We start from the raw sequence: 18331 nt of genomic DNA, 5'->3' as shown, positions 1-18331 counted from the left end.
TTTTTTAAAGAGAGCAGAAGATGCACGAAATCTAGAATGGTGTATTTTTGTTAGTTTTCTTAACATTTTGTTAACAAAATAGTGTATTTTTATTAGCTTTTGGAACGTAACCCCCTTTTTGTACTTTTTCTTAGTCCCACATAACAGTTTCGCACAACACAACATAACATTTTATGGGAACTTAACTACCATGTCATGTGAGGGTTACCTGTATATGGAAAAGAATAAAAGAGGAATTTTGCTGCTGATGTCCTATTTTTTAGTTCCCCCTTAAAAGATGGGGTATCAACAGTTGAATTCCTTATCGGTTTTTTTTTTTTTCTTCCAGGTATTTTCTTTTATTTATTAAGCAACCATTGTTTTCTTCAATTTACTCTCTGTAAATTGTCATTTTGTTCTGTGACAGCTTTAGCCAGTCAAGGAGACATATTGGCATTCAATGAGTTTCATTGGCATTCTGGAGTTTTTACTTCTGAAAATGTTTCTTCCATCAACCCTAAAGAGAGCTATAATTAGGAAAGCATTATAAATGGGAGTTTAGGGCAAGGCAGAAGAAAAGTATAAAAAAATGGGGTAGTGCTATAAACAGGAGCATTATAATGGGAATTTACTGTACAAATCCTGAAAAATTTGTGTGTGCATTTTTTGTTTTTGGATATTGATTTGTGGGACTTTCAAATTGGGCGTTGACCTGCAAGGTTGCAATTTGTACGTCCTGCAAAATTAGGTTTATTTTATTTAATTTGTTAGGCATTATTTATTATAGTGTATAGATCCTATAATCTTCTTTTTTCAAGCAGCCTCTATGCCTAACCTCTTCTGTGAATAGGGATTTATTTACAAACACAATTTTTTTTTTTTAATTAATTCCCCACAACCAAGGTTCAAAACTTTAATCAATCATATATATGTTTTGGCTGTATTCACACTGGATATTTTTCTGTCTCTCACTGCTCTTAGCTGTTCTGAAGTGACATTAAACTGGTCACCAGTATACAAGTGCTGTATGACCAGCTTATAACTGTAACTGGCAAGAGCAGTTTGCACTAAGGTGTAGTTTATTGAATAAGTGATAGGACTAAAAGAAAGTAAGTTACACTTTTTTTTTTTTTTTTGCATTGATTACACACAAAATTATACATAATAAAGCTCATAGCACTTATTTTAACATACAGCTTGTCAAATTATGAATAAACTCTTTCAAAGTACTCAGCCCTATATAAATGACATTTTATCAAGTAACTTACATTGAGTGTCTAATCAAAATCAAGTATCAATATACTCCCTTCAATATTTAGCCAGAATATTGAAGAATCATATCTCATATCTGAATACAGGGTCATAGAAGCATGTTGCAAGAAACCACTGCCTTCCTCCGAGTATGTTTGTGGAAATATGACACAAGGTTGCACAGGTGATTGTCAGCAGTGACCAGTCTAAATATAAATGTAATGTTTTTTTCCGTGTGCACAAATCTTTGGAATTGTGAGTGCATACTCTTTACTTTAGATACTCCCACAGGAAATATTCTGGTAATGCAAGGCCAGGGATTATAGCAACCAAAGATGTGTGCCTATCACAAGTTCTCTAAAAAAAAATCATTGAGTATTTTCATCAGAGTTCATGTTATGAGCAGTTGTTCCATCTTGCTAAAACCAAAAATCACCAGGCGCCTCCTTAGCCAGGTGGGCAGGAGCAGCAGTGCATAGCACACACTTCTTGATTAGACCGGGATTTGAGCCCATGACCACCAAATATGGAGGATGTGGAAAGGTCAGGGAATGACCACTGATATCCCCGGAGCAATATGGCCTTAGTTGCTAAATACTCTTAAAAACCAAATAACAACAAAAATCACCAGTTTTCACCATTTATATTTTTTGTAAAAAACAAAATACCAGCAATATGCCATTTTGAGATGACAGCAGCAAGTGCCATTCTCTTTCTAACCAGTTGGGTTTTCTGCAGCCCAAATCCTTGAATTCCGGCCATTGATATACAATGAAACTTCCCTTTAATGGACAGCCATGGGGAACGAAAATGTGTCCGCTAACAAGAAGTCTGAGGGAGAAAAAAAAAAAAAAGAAAGAAAAATCATTAAACGTTTAATGTAAAAATAAATTAAAATATATACAGATTTTGAACAATATTTTTGTAAATAATGTGCAATTACATACACAAGAGATAAAGAAAAATCGTTAAACGTTTAATGTAAAATTAAATTAAATTATATACAGATTTTGCACAATATTTTTGTAAATAATATACATACAATTGTGCTATGCATATTATGACTTTATCTTATGAAAAATACATACCGTAATCACTTATTTTCTTCTGCACCTTCTTCCGGCTGATAATTTTGTTTTCAACATTTGTTTGGAGTGAAGAAACCATCGAAAGTCCTTCAGTATCTTCTTCAGCGGCGAAAAACATTTTTAAACGATTTATTTCTATGAGCGCTTCTTCTATTTTCATCGATGGTTCGTCGTTAATATGTTCTTCGACATAATGACCTCCTTCCATTTCTTCATCCTCATGAGGAACTTCTTGAAAAATATCGATGATAATGTCATTGATATCTATAGCACCATCTTCTGTAGTGAGGTTTGAGTCTATATCTTTGTAGCCAAGGTCACTTGTAGCTGAAGTATCGTACATTATCAATAGATGAAGTTCTTGTTCTTCTTGGTGCTCCACATTTGCTGTTCACAACTTCAATTTTTGCGTTTGACAAGCCAGACTTTACAAAACAGTTCATGACAGTTTGTTTTCTAATTGCGTTTACTGAAGAGGAAATCCATTGAATCGCATCTAGGATGCTGATTTTCTTTGCAAGGTCACTCGCACATGTTACATCGTTCATGTTTGCAATGAGATGTCTTAAAGCACATTTTCTGTAGTGAAGTTTAAAATTTTTTTATTATCCCTTGATCCAAGGGCTGGCACTCTGCAGATGTGTTTGGTGCAGAAAAACGATTTGAACGTTGGACAATTCAATGTGCGGGTGAGATGCAGCATTATCCATGAAAAGAATAATTTTTCTGTTTTGACGAATCATGTTTTGGTTAAAGTGACTTATCCATTCGCTCGTGATATCTCTTTTCATCCACGCTTTTTATTAGACTTCCAATCAACATTCAAGATTCAACTTTATGCCCTTGAAACAATGAGGATTTTGTGGTTTTCCTATAACAAGAGGTTGTTCAAAGTCTCCCAGCATATTTGTACACAATAGTACAGTCAAGCGTTCCTTAGAAATTTTTCCGCCCTGGCACTTTTCGTTTTTTAGACTCATTGTTTTTTCAGGAAGAGCTTTAAAAAACAACCCTGTTTCGTCACAGTTGTAAATATCCTTAGCTTCAAAATCATGACATAAATCTTCCAATTTGACGGTCCACTCTGTTACAACCCCAGTATCAACAGATCCACCTTCACCACTTACGGTTTTCCAAGAAATTTTATGCCGAGTTTTGAACTTGTCTAGCCATCCCACAGAAGCTTTTAACTCATTTACTCCCATAGATTTCGCAACCTCCAAAGCCTTTTCCCTAATAATAGGCCCATTAATGAGAATTTTTTTAGCACGTGCGCGACAAAACCACTCATACGTAACATTGTCAATTTGAAGTCCAACAGTTTTCGGGAATGATTTTTGAACCTGATCATTTCCGTGTTGCCAAAATTGTTTGAGCAGTTCATTTTTTTTCTTTAGGATGTCGCTTACCTGCGTCTTCCTGATTTTGAATTTTGCAGCGAGATTGCGAACACTATTTTTTTGCCGATCATACGCATTAATGAGTTCGACTTTATCTTTTAAAGTTAAATGTATACGAGAAGACATTGTGCACTTCACACGACACTGAACAAAACTGAAAAGACGAAAGGCTGACCAAATCCCCCCCCCCCCTTGCACACAATGAATTCATCAGAAGTTTTACACATGCCTTAAAATTCTTGAAAAAGGGTTTAGAACCGCGACGCAAACCTTTATAAAATTCAGAGAATCGGAAATAGAAAATAAACACACGATTGAGGCAATACGTGGAAGAAACGTTCCTAGAAAAAGGGCCGTAAGCTCGCCCGCTGTCCGTTATGGGGAGATCAAATTAAGTGTTAATCTAAACGAAACAGTGCAGATTGCCTGTCCGCGTCCGTTACAGAGAATGTCCGCTACACAGAAGCTGCAAACACGTTAAAACCAATGGAGGTGAGTTGGGGAATTTGAAAATGTCCGTTGTAGAGAGATGACTGTTAACGAGAGGTGTCCGTTAGGAGAAGTTTCACTGTAATAACTCAGATGAATCCAGGCTTCATCTGAGAAAAACATCTAAAGTTCCAGGTTGAAACCAGTGACAGTAATACATTTGAGAAATTTTCTTTGTGATCTTATTATTTGCTATTGTGCATCATCACCAAGAATCACTCCTTGTTTATACTCTGTCACAACTGCTGGTTCAGAGGAGTTTATGATGAATCACTAATGCAATTGTTAATCATATTTAGTAGTCAACCAAGCTTGAACCATGGTCCATTCAAAGAGTGTGTGCTACTTCTCCCTTTCTCACAACCATTCGACTGTGTCAAGCTGGTATTGTCAGTAATGAATGTCCAGCCCCTTTTCCTGTGTCAGAAAAATGTTGCACCAGATGTGAAATTGCTCTTTTGTTTCCACATCATGAAATTTGTGTTAAAAGATTTTGAAGCAGATTAAGCTTTCACAATGAAAAGGTGTTTACAGTTTCTTTGCACATTTCAAGTCTGATGTCAACAAATATCTTCTTTCTTCTTCTCAACCTCCAACCCAAGCATGGTACCAAGTACTATAGGTTCTAATATCTGGTAATGTTGGATGTGGGGTTTGGGGTTTTCATTTAAAAAAAAAAAAAAAACATGCACAGTTGCCAACCAGTGTGCTAAACTCAGTTCCATATCCACTTTAAAATGTAGTGTGACAGTGAAATGTGCAATAGCAATTCATTATGAGGAGAGTTGTATGACTTTTGAAAGATTCTGTACATTGATCTGCAGATCAATGTACAGAATCTTTCTCTTGTTTCTCTTATTAACTAAATATAAGATATGTTTCTCTTATTAACTAAATTAATGTTTTTATTATCTATTCACAAATATGTTTATCAAACCAAAACTCTGATTCTTAATATTTTAAATGAGAGAATTTTGAAAATTCTCTTACAGTATTAATATAGCATCTGTATTAATATTGACATTTTTTATCTTATTATTGTGGAAGGGATCAAAATGGACTTTGGTCCCTTGCACAGTTCACCAGGTTTTATTGTATTTTGTGAAGAAAACTAGATCTGACTATTCAGACAGAGAATATTAACATTTAGTCATGCATGATGTTTTAATCATGCATGACTAATGCACGATGAAAGTTTTAATAATGAAGTACAGGAATAAAAATCTTGAATTGAGAACCTGTAGTACTGTTTATTTGTGAATAAAGTGCAACTTTTATACATAAGATACTAAATTATATTTTTTTATTTATAATTTTAATAGGTTTTGTACTGTATTGGAATACTGTGATGGTCATGATTTGGACTTCTACCTCAAACAACATAAATGTATTCCAGAAAGAGAAGCCCGTTGTATTATAATGCAAGTGGTTCATGCGCTGAAGTATTTGAACGAAATCAAGCCACCAATTATCCATTATGATCTCAAACCAGGTATATAGTGAAATGATTTAAACCTTCTTTGTTTATATATACAGTAGATAGATATGAGTGTGCGCGTGTACAAAATTTTCACAGTTTTCCTATAGTTAATAAGAGTGCAATTGCTAAAATAACAGGTTTATAAATAAGCAATTTATTTTAGCATTAGTAGAGGCATGTGATGCAAGAAAGCAAGCTTATATAGCATCAGCCAAAAAAAAAAAAAAACACCTCCCATTTCACCCATCTATTCACTCCAAATGTTTGTCTAGTTCTCCCTTGAACTTATTTAAGTTGTTGATCTCCACTACAACAGATGGAAGTTTGTTCCAACTATCAACCACCTGCTGGCTAAAGGCGAATTTCTGAACATCTAATCTACAATTGTCTTTCCTCAATTTGAATTTATGTCCCCTCAGGTGAATAATGTGAGCAAGAGGAAGAATCCCATTAGCATTGAGCTTGCTCAAACCATTCAAGGCCTTATACACCTCAGTTAGATCACCTCGAAGATGCCTAGTTTGCAGAACTTAAGCCTTTCTTGGTAACACCAGCCCTTTGTTCCACTCACCAATCTTTTTGCCCTTCTCTGTACTCGTTTCAGCAGCTCTACATCTTTCCTAAAATGAGGTCTCCAGACCTGTATACAGTACTCAAGGAGTGGCCTGACCATTGCCTTATACAAGGGGACAATCACCCCCCTTATCCCTGCTAGCAAAATTCCTCTATATCATTGACACGACACCATGAGCTACTCTTGCAGGCTGTCTCTGCACTGCTCAGAAAACTTCATATCTGACTGCCCAATTACCCCCAGCTATTTTTCATTCTCCACTACCCGAGTGTAGTACCACCCAGTTGATACATTACTCTGGGGTTACTGCATATGTTACCCATATGCAGTTGTAAATGTTAAAGTTTAGAAAAGTTTTAAAGTTTTTAGAAAAATGTTATAATCATACACTGCCAGAGTAAAAAATTGCAACACCTAGAATGACCAGTGCAAATTTATTGAAATGGAGATCTGATATATGATTTAAATGGTATTGCATTGAAAATTCTAGATAGGTGAATCCATGTCATTATATTTAGGTGTTCCGGCTAAGTATCATAAAATTTCTGCAATATTGCAGATTTCTTGATCAGTTAATGTAATAATGACAACCCACAGCCAGCATAGTTTTGAACTGTATATTGAATGTAGCAAAAAGGCTATTTCAGCTTTTATTTCTATATCCGTTAGGTGCATCATGCTGAAAATAACAATGTTGATTCCTGTTTTCACCAGGATTTTGAATTTTTGATTTAAAATTCCTTTAGGACTGATTGCTTGCATGATATGTTTCTTGATGTTTTTTCAAAATTGGACTTTTAATCAGTCACTTGGATTGTCCATTGTAATTTGCATTGCACCTTTTCAAAACCTATGAATCCTTGAAAGACTTTACCATGTTCCAATGGAACATCATCATGTCTAATGGCAAAATACACAAGATTGATGTATAGTGTTTGCTAGATTTCAAACTAGCCAGTTTCAAATATAATTTGATTTTTTTTTTTTTTTTATGTAAACCCCAAACACGAGAGGTGTTAGAACCTATAGTACTTGGTACCGTGCTTGGGTTGGAGATTGAGAAGACGAAAGAAGATATTTGTTGACATTGGAGTTGAACTTCTGTAGACTGTAATTTTCAGGAAATACGTATGAAGGAAGGTTGTTCCAGAAAACGGCAGTTGAATGAATAAACGAGGAAGATGAAAAGTTGGTTCTGTGAGTTTGAAGTTGGACAGTAAATGGATGTTGGCTGGTGGCGGCACGTGTTTGGTCTGTTTTGAAAGAGAGAGAGCAAGAATTATAGAAGCTAATTCAGAAGAACAATGCCCATGGAAGTATCTGTACAAGAGGCATGCAGCAGAAACAGTACTTCTATGAGACAGCGAGTGCAGAGACTCTGTTAGAGATGAGTCATTAATTAACCTGACTGCCCTCTTCTGAATGGAATCAAGAAGCCTAAGAGAGGTTTTGGGGGCACCACCCCAGATGTGTGGAACAATATTCCATGGCAGCGCAGATTTGCAATTTATACAGAGGGAGCAGCTGTTTGGAAGAAAAGTAACGCCGAAAGCGAAAGAGAAAACCAAGTTTTTTAGATGCAGAAGAAGCAATATTTGTAATGTGCTTGTGCCAAGAGAGATTAGACGTCAGGGTAATCCCCAAAAGAGATATATCATTTTGCCCAGAAGTCAGAGTGTCACTAAAGATAAGCATAGGAGCAGAAGAATCCTTTTTGCAAGACATAAGACAAGACTGAGTTTTAGAAGGATTGAAATCAACTAAGTTGTCTTTGCCCCACTGGAGAATTATCCGAAGATCGGCATTTAAGGAATTGGTAGCAGATTTTCGAGAAGTTGAAGCTGATTGAGCAGGACAAGGTTTCTCAAAATGGAAAGTGGAATGCAATGTGCTATAATCGGCAAAACTATGGATAGGATTTCCAGTCAATGGAAGAAGGTCATTAATATACAAGAGGAAAAGAGTGGGGGAAAGAACTGAACCTTGGGGGACACCGGCATTAGTGGAGAAGTTAGAAGACAGAGCCATCTACCATCACCCTCAGTGAGCGATCAGAGAGAAAACTGGATAACCAATTACTAAAAACAGTTGACAAACCATAAGATGGAAGCTTGTTTAGAAGACCTTTATGCCAAACACGATCGAAAGCCTTTGAGATGTCAAGAGCAACTACTTGTGTTTCACCGAACCTTTCCATAGAATTAGTCCATAAATGGGTAACATAAGCCAGAATATCACCAGTGAATCGACACTGACGGAATCCATACTGGCGATCGTTGATCAGACGGAAGGTTTCTAGGTAGTTTAAAATTTGGCGGTTAATTGATTTCTCCATTACTTTAGAAAGAGTAGAAGTAATTGCAATGGGACGATAATTGGATGGGAGGGATTTGTCACCCTTTTTATTAATTGGATATGAGTAAATTTCCAAGCAGAATGAAAAACACCTTTGGAATAAGAAAGTGAAAAAAGGCGGCAAAGAATAGGAGTAAGTTCAGGAGCACAGGTTTTGAGAACAAGTGGAGAAATACCATCAGTACCTGGAGCTTTCTTAGCATCAAGATTCATCAAAATCCTTCTGATATCCTTTTGATGGAAGACCACAGAAGGCATTGAATGGAGCGTGTTGGGAATGGTGGGAGGTGTTTTACCAAGATCATAAATACATGAGCTGGAAGAAAAATTGGATGCTAGCAGGTCAGCTTTATCCTTGGCTGAAGTGACAACAGAACCATTTGGTTTGGAGAGAGGTGGGAGCAGAGATGGGCAAAAGTTGCGGCCAATAGTTTTGGCAAGAGACCAGAATGCTCGGCTACCATTAGGGCAAGAATCAAGTTTTCTACTCTTAGCCTGTTCAAACTCTAGTTTGGACTGATTAATAACTGCTTTACAATTGTTGCAAGCTTTGGTGTAGGCAGAAAATGAAACTGAAGAATTAGAAACTAGCCAATTACAATATGCAGCGGTATAAATTACAATATTTACGATATAAAATCCATAAAATATTACAAATTTGTTACTTCAAAGAATCTAACAAAAGTTTCCATTGAATAATATTCGGAAGTATTTAATAAAAGGCTTACATTTTGGTCAGTGTCATGATACTTCTGCTGGAAATTAAATATTTCAAATAATTACTAATATAGCTGTTACACTTGCTGAATCTAAATTATATTACCTTCCAGACATAGTTGTAGGAATAGGTAATTTTATTAAAATGTGCTGAAAGGGCATTTTAATATTTTAATGCTGAAAGGTCATCATCTTGATGTTTGGGTCAACAAAATGATCTTCCTGGGCCAACTGGTTGTCCGAAGTTCACCAGAACTTCACTTTCATTATATATGATATATCCCTAAAACCATTATCTAGCAGTATAGCTTCCTGATTTCAAATTGTCACTGCTGAAATGTTTGTGGGTAGCACAGTGGGTATAATCACTCCTCCCATGCTGTGCAGAAAAGACCTGGGTTTGAATCCCATCAGTGACTCAAGGAACTTTATTGGCTCTTTTTTTTTTGCAATATGACTGAATTATTCAGTCGATGTTCAGAATCTGGTAATTCTTCTTAGTTCCTGCAAAAAAAAACATGTTATAATATTTTTTCTGACATTATACAATATTTTGGTATTAAAATATAAGATATAGTTATAAAAACTATTAAATTGAAATCCCAATATAATTTTCATTGTCATCATGCTGAAGTACTTTTATTCCATTATGTAACAGTGATGCAGTACACTACTATAACAATATGACATTAAAAGATAAGTGAGAGCATGTTCTGAACTTGGCACACAAAGTTTAAATTGGTTATCGCTTGTCCATTTTGTGCTAGACTTTTTCCAATGCAAGTATTTTTTCTGTATTTTAAAAATCAATTTGCATTTGAAGCTGAAGATAAAGGCAGCTGAAATAGTCTTTTTGCCACACTGAGTACCTGGTCTGAACTTAAAAGTTGCTTTAATTAGTCATTAAACCTGGAATGGAACCTGGGATGATGAGGCATCACTGCCAACCAGTTAAGGGAACAGGCATGAAAAACCCAACAGCCCAGTCATTAAAAGTAAGCATGATGATGATCATATCCAGTTTTCTTTTAGCCCCTGAAAACAGACAGTTCAAAACTGTTTTTAACTTTAAATTTGAAATCCTGGTGAAAAGATGAATCTGTGCTGTAAAGTGTGACGAACCTGTGTTGTGCAGGACTGTTGTAACAGCTGTCTCAAGGCTATTCTTTCATTGGACAACAGATAGCCAGTCCCTGGTACCAATCATTCTCATGATTTTTGCATGTGGTTTAAGAAGTAACTTTAAAAGACATCCTCTGTTAATTTATTCATTCTTTAACAAGACTGACTACTTATACACTAACTTCCAGCTGCTTGAGTAGTAGGTGGCCACTCTTGAAATGTGAAATGAAGTCTTCATCCTTGGAGCTAAATGAACAGTCACAAACAACCTAAAAACTTAGTCAAACAGATAACCAAACCAGAACCAGTAAACATAATGATGAAGATGACCATAACCAGTCATTTCTTTAGCTTCAGAAAACAGACATATGCCAAAACTGTACCCCTCTTTTTTCTCCTATTACACTTAGCAGATTAATCCATAAGCAAATTATCTCCCTTCTCACAGAAAAATGCTTTTTTAAGTGTATGTGACACTCCCAAAGTAGTTTGAAGACATAATCAGACCTACTTGTAGAAATGGCTAGCAACTGTGAAAAATTACTTAAAGATCTCTACATTTGGAGGAATTCTTATTATGGTTATCCTTCATGCTGTTTACTTTTATTGATAGATAGTTAGACAATAGTGGCAAACCACTGACATGCATATCATACAGTGTCCACCATTATTGTATTTTTATTTTAGGAAACATTCTTCTTGAGAGTGGTAATCTAAGTGGTGAGATAAAAATTACAGACTTTGGCCTCAGTAAAATTATGGATGATGAGAGCTATAGTCCAGAATATGGTATGGATCTTACATCCCAAGGAGCCGGAACATACTGGTAAGTATTAAGATGTTATAATATATTTAAATTTTATTTTATTTAAAATATAATTTTATTATACTTATAGACAGGGCTCGATAAACATGGTTGACATGGAAAGTAAGAAATCCATTTGGCAACTATGAGATTGAAGTGCCAATCCTTTGTTTTTTGATTGTGCAGTCTATCTTGCAAGGATTGGGACAGCTTTTGAGAAAAGTACAGTACAAAGAGTTTAGTATAAATGTTTGACTATCAACAGCATGATGTTATGGAATAAATCTTGATTGAAAGAATGTAATGAATTATAGTCCAGTCAGTCATATCAGACTTTTGCAAAGAAGTGCGAAAATTCAAGTTACCTTGGAGAGCATTTCATGATCAGTTTCTTTAAATAGAACATGGACACAGCAAACTTTATCCTTTTTAATTGAAAATGAGGGGGGGGGAATATATATATATATATATATATATATATATATATATATATAATATAATATATAAAATATTGTATTAAAGAGTAAAAACAGAAAACATCAGAGAGTTAAATAAACTGGATATGGCAAGTCTGATATGACTGACTGGACTATAATTCATTACATTCTTTCAATCAAGATTTATTCCATAACATCATGCTGTTGATAGTGAAACATTTATATATATATTTGAAGGTTATACATTCATGAAATGCTTATACTGTTTATCTTTTTGAGCTTTTTTTGCACAATCATTGTTAAGTTGGGTATTTGAAACTCAGGGAGTGACAAACATCTCTTGTGCTTTTTTGACTTGTGTTACTTCAGTATGCTGGTAATAGTTAATATATCATTTATAATTAATTTAATATACAGATAAAGGTTACTTTTCACAGTGGAACATTCAATATCAACATGTGAAGTTTATCATTATTGGCTTTGGGAAATTGTCATCATATTGTTGAGGCTTGCCCTTAGAGACCTTAATAGTCTCCTTGCTAATTTTTCCTCTTTATGTTCAAGGGCTTAGCATTAGTGGACTTCTGATTTTTTACACATGCACCACTAATCAAATAACGGTTAGAACCTTTTTCTGTTCCAGAACACATTGTCAACCAGTTATTAATTCAGTATAACCAATATCATTCACAACTTAAATTTAATCCTTATCCACAGTAATGCAAAAGAACATGCTAAAGTTTATCATAAACCTACAAATGTTGGTGTCTGTTTGCATTTTCATAGTTATTGTCCCTTTTCATATATGTAGGCAATACTTTTCATCCAAATTTCTAATGCTGTATGCTTTTAAATATGCAGATTGCACAAAGGGGGGAGCTATCAGTCAATAACTTCTTGAATAGAGATTATTTCTGCAGCTTAATTGATGCCACTATTAAAGTTTGTATCAAAGTAATCATAAGTCATTCAAAGGCAATGTAAACAATACATTTTTTTACTGTATATTGTTCAATGGTGTTTTGCCTTAAAATATATTCTATTCATTAATGTTTTCAAATTGTTTTTGTTCTGATAAACAAATTAGCAACTGTCTTGTATTCCCACATTGTATCCCTTTATGAATATTACAACAACAAGAAGGTGATACATCTTGTCACATGCTGTTTGTATGATTCCTCTTTATGGCAGACCTTAAAATATGCCACCTTTGGCTTTCAGCAATGCAAAAATACAACTGATTCGATACATGCTACAGTTAACAAGTTAGCTGAATGTGCTGTTACTTGGAAACATAAGTTCGACTTTATTCAGTTATCATCATCAGTTGCCAATCATTGTTCACAAAAGCTGTCTCTATTTCTGGGGCTATTTCCATGAAAATTCAACTAATGTGCATTGACCATATATCAGAATTGTGTTAATGCTAAAAATAAAAACATCTCAATCTTATACACCAGCACACATCAATATGGCAATATCTCTATTACCACAGATTAAATAGGGGTATGGAGACCTTGGTTAATCTGCAACCTTAATCCACCCATAGATAATGGAGAATTTTTTTTTTTTTTTTTTTAAGTCACAAACTTTAGTTTGTGGTTTCCAACTATATTACATTTAGTTAATATACCAGTAACACTCTCCTTTCAGGATATCAGTTTATTTGTAGGAAGGACATTGTTACAAAGTTACATTTCAATGCAGTTTAGTCATATCCCTCCTGTACAACTGTGGCCAGAGGGGTTTTACACACACACACATGTGCGCATGCACTTGGCTTACTTTCTTATATGCATTGGTATCGGTTGGTAGGCTGTTCAGTATAACTTGGATTTGTCAGCAATGTAGGTGTCAAGTTTTATTTTGTAAGCACAAATTGCTTAAATCTTACTGGCCACCCAGATAAGACCTTGAATTCTTCTAATACCAAAGCTTTATGAAAGAATTTTATCTTTTGTGTGCCATATGAGCCAAAGATGGGTATTCCTTCAGCTTGTTTCTGATTGAACCACTGAAATATAGCAACCTACAGTTCTTTTGACAAAGGCTTCTTCGTACTGTTTAATTTTGAAAGTTCATTCCCCCACTATGAGACTTTGCTGCAAAGTCTACCAATTTAGTTGGTTCCTCCTTGTATCACAGATAGTAACATCTAGCTCTATGACACAATATTTAGCCTGTTTCATTGCCATTTCTTCCTTTTTGAATCTGTTATTTAATTCCAGTGTTTGTTTAATTGTTAGGACAGTTCTTCTGTTTTTGTTTTGTTTTTCAGCTGCATATCGTAGAGGGCTCATGATTAAATTGCAGTACTTTACAGAGTGGTTACAATGTCTTATCTCTTGAAAATAGCAGTACTCTTTTACACATATTACAATAACACAGCAATATGACAAAAGCCTTCTGTGCCTTGTTCTGTTTGAAATTTTCTGAATTGTGTGGTAATACTAATAAAAAAATGTGTCACTGACTTGTTTTAAGTTCATCAGTACTACTGTGCAACAATCTCCTTCCAGAAGCCAGAGAAAATTATTACATATTGACAGATTTGTACTTCTGAGTGACCAATCAGATGGAACAGTTCTCTCAGAATACTCAGTTGATCATGACTATTTAATATGCAGATGCTCCATCTTGTTGGAGCATCTGCATATTAATTTTTTTCAGGCACACATATCTATGAATGCTGTGCAGTTTTGCACAGGCATGTTTGCTTATTAATTGCAATATCAAAAAAAAAAAAAAGTTCCAAACATTTAATGTCCATTCAAACTATATCATGAACGCAACATTCCACAGTCAACATCTTTGGTATATTTTTTACATATTCATCGCTGAGGATGGCTTTACTGTGTTCTGGCATTGTTTAAAATGTGCTAATCCTTGCACAGGCATTCCATATGCAATTCATAACATTGTCTATTAGCTCCTGAATGAATGATATGGATGCCAGTTTAGATTGGCCTTCATGCGCTTTTGCATTGTCAAACAAAATGTTCCATGCTTCGTACGTTATTTATGGATTGAGGTTTACAGTGATCTGGCAATATATTTCTTGATGAACTCTCACTATAACCTCTGGTTTGTGATCTGCCACTTCTTGGCTTATTTTTTATACTTCTTTCAAAGACTAGGTTCTTCTTGCAGAAGTTTCTGTTTTTCTGTTTCATACAGATCATTACCAAAAATCACCCTGCACTTTCTTTCCTGTTTGCACAATTGTAGATCCAGATCCAGTCCTGAAATTAAAAGATTTTCACTTGGATGCAGCAAAATGAAAAGCATGGAAAAGATCTGGAAGGTGTCAGCCTTACAACGAATATCAGAATGATTAATGCTATAGTGTTTCCCATAACATTAAGGGTGTGAAAGTGAAAGCTGGACAATTAAAAAAAAAAAAAAAAAAAAAAAAAAGCAGACAGGAGAAAAATTGATGTTTTTGAACTCTGGTGCTGGAGAAAGCTGTTTTGCATACCACGGACAGCGAAAATTATGAACAGAGAGGTTTTGGATCATATCAAGCTAGAAACATCACTGGAAGCGAAGATCACCAATCTATGATTGACCTATTTTGGTCACATAATGTGATCCAATTCATTGGAAAAATCAAAAATGCTAGGAAAGATCATGGAACAAGGAGAAGAGGTCGGCAAAGAACATGCTGGCTCAACACCATCAAGAGTGACACTGGCATGAGCAAGGACTTGAAAGAAGCTGTTGAAGACTGGACAGCATGGAGGCAGTTCACCCATGAAGTGCCTGTGAGTTTAACTTCTGTTCCAGGAAAATTAATGGAAGCACTGTTTAAAGAAGCACTGCAGGATCATCTTGACAAGAATTCAGTTATAGCTTAGACACAGCATGGTTTTGTTAAGGGAAGGTCTTGCCTGACCTTCCCTTAACAAAAGTATCAACATGTCAGGGAAAGTACTAGAGAAAAGAATATCCTAGACCTCATCATCACACATGAATCAGATGACAATAGAGGAACCAGTAGCAGGAAGTGATCACGGAGTTCTACGGTGGATGATGACGAGAGAGGTAGCAGAAGTAAAAGGCAAAGGAATGGGTTTTAATTTCAGAAAAGGAAATTACGATGCCTTAAGGTACTACATGGCCTCTGTTAACTGGGTAGATATCGCACAGAGAATGAATACAATTGAACTGTGGTACGCTTTTAAAACATTAATCACAGATGCCTTGAATGCGTATATACCATTAAAAAAATACTCCACGAGAAGGGTTCCAAGTTGGATGAATAGTGAAGTTGCCACATTACTTGAGCAGAAAAAGGTGGCATGGAAACGTTACAGAGCAATAAAAAGTACTGAAGCCTATAACAGCTACAAGGTGATGTGTAATAGAGCCACAGAAAAGGTTCGACAGGCAAAGGCAGTTTATGAGAAATCACTAGCAAACAGAGCAAAGAGGGGGGATAAAGAATTCTTCACATATATAAATGCCAAGAAGAGCAGGACAAACCAGATCGGACCTTTACGTAAGGGAAAGGGGATAGTAATAAATACACCAGCTGCCGTTGCAGATGAACTCAACAGTTATTTTGCATCGATATTTACAAATGAAAAGCCTTTTGTGGCAATGGGAAATTGTGGGAGCGAAGTTAAAAAATATGTAATTAATGATATTGAAATTTCGCAAGATTATTTAATGAAAAAACTTTCAAGCCTACAGACTAGTAAGGCTCCTGGAGTTGATGGAATATACCCTATAATCTTGAGAGAGGCGGCAAGCGAGTGCATTGAACCACTGAGGCTGGTTATGCGAGCATCACTAGACTCTGGGGAGATTCCCTTGGATTGGAAAAGTGCAAATGTATCTCCCATACATAAGGGTGGCTCTAAAAGTGAAGTGGGAAATTATCGACCTGTCAGTCTGACTTCAGTAGTAGGGAAAATCATGGAGGCCATGATCAAGGGTGGAATTCAGGATCATTTGGATCGAATTGAAATTCTCAAGGATACTCAGCATGGTTTTGTAAAGGGAAAATCACGTTTAACAAATCTGGTTCGCTATTTCGAAAGGGTCACTCACGAGCTGGATTTAGGGAATAATTTCGACATTGTTTATTTAGATTTCAGCAAAGCTTTTGACTCAGTCCCACATGAGCGGTTGCTTTATAAGCTGGAACAGGTTGGAATCACTGGGAAAATCCTTAGATGGATAGAAGGATGGCTTCAGGGCAGGAGGCAGAGGGTTGTGATAAATGGCTATTCCTCAGATTGGGTTGATGTAAGAAGTGGGGTTCCCCAAGGATCAGTATTAGGACCACTGTTGTTTTTAATTTTCATAAACGACATTGATGAAGGGATAGAGGGCGTGATGTCTAAATTTGCAGATGATGTTAAAATTGGTAGAGTAGTTAATGATCACTGTCAAGCTGAGCTTCTTCAGAGAGACCTAGATAGACTTCAAGAATGGTCAGAAAAATGGCAGCTGTGCTTTAATCCAACAAAGTGTAAGGTATTACACCTGGGAAACAGTAATCCCAAAATAACTTATTCACTTGGTGGAGTTCAACTAAACCCAGTACTGGAGGAAAGGGACTTGGGTGTTACGATACGGTCAGACATGAAATTCTCTGAGCATTGTAAACAGGTTGCAAGGAAGGCCCATGGTGTCCTAATCGATGATCTATCGAACTTTTGCAAGTAGAGATAGGGACGTGATAATCCCATTATATAAGGCCTATGTTAGACCACACTTGGAATACTGTGTTCAAGTATGGAGACCGCACCTAAAGAAAGACATCGAGCTTCTTGAAAGGGTGCAAAGAAGGGTAACTCGCCTGGTGAGATCGGCAAAAGGGCGTCCTTATGAAGAAAGACTTCGAATATGTGGGTTGCAGAGTTTGGAAACTAGACACCTTAGAGGAGATTTGATTGAGGTGTTTAAGGCTCTGAGAGGCATCAGTAAAATGAATGAGGACAAAATTTTCAAGATTATAAATGATGCTAGAACTAGGGGACATAAATTCAAGTTACGCGGGGAAATGTTTAGATTGGACTGCAGGAAGTTTTATTTTAGCCAGCGAGTTATAAATTACTGGAATAAGTTGCCTTCATGGGTGGTAGAGGCCGACAGTTTGGGGAAATTCAAAGGTCATCTGGATAGTACTTTCGGGTAAGGGAAGCGCATAGGATGATAGGATTAATTTCCTTTTTATTTAATTTTTAATTTCATTTTATTATTTTTATTTATTTATTAATTATTATTATTTATTTATTTATTTAATTTTTGTTTTTATCATTGTTTTGTTCTGATTTTTTTTTTTTTTTTTTTTTTGGCTGGTGCAGCATAAGCCATAGGCTTTCTTGCACCATACGGCCATTACTAATACTAATACTAATACTGACCAATTTGATTGGATACTATGATGTAGTCACAAAAGAATTGGATGCAGGGAATAACTTTGATATTATATATTTGGATCTTAGAAAGGCTTTTGATACTGTTGCACATGGAAGACTGCTGCACAAATTGGAGCAGTGTGGCATTGGTGGCAAATTGTTGCTATGGATAAAGGAAGGGATGGTTGAGTGGCAGAAGACAGAGTGGAAATTAATGGACACTGCTCATCGTGGACTAATGTTATTAGTGGGGTCCCTCAGGG

General features: G+C 35.8%; 1 protein-coding gene across 8 annotated transcripts in view; it reads left to right on the top strand.

Annotated features, from left to right (window-relative positions):
- Nucleotides 1-18331, top strand: part of Tlk (Tousled-like kinase) — a 651915-nt gene that overhangs the window by 605957 nt on the left and 27627 nt on the right. For all 8 annotated transcript variants that reach the window (XM_090383577.1, XM_090383580.1, XM_090383576.1 and 5 more), the window contains 2 exons: nucleotides 5530-5699; nucleotides 11143-11281. In XM_090383577.1, coding sequence (XP_090239703.1) covers nucleotides 5530-5699; nucleotides 11143-11281 — 309 coding nt within the window. The remainder of the gene's footprint in view (nucleotides 1-5529; nucleotides 5700-11142; nucleotides 11282-18331) is intronic.

This window comes from Mastigoproctus giganteus, chromosome 10 (assembly GCF_048544385.1).
Source record: "Mastigoproctus giganteus isolate SK-2022 chromosome 10, ASM4854438v1, whole genome shotgun sequence".
Taxonomy (NCBI): domain Eukaryota; kingdom Metazoa; phylum Arthropoda; class Arachnida; order Uropygi; family Thelyphonidae; genus Mastigoproctus; species Mastigoproctus giganteus.
Note: the sequence above shows the minus strand (reverse complement) of the source record. Positions and strands in the feature narration are given on the sequence as shown.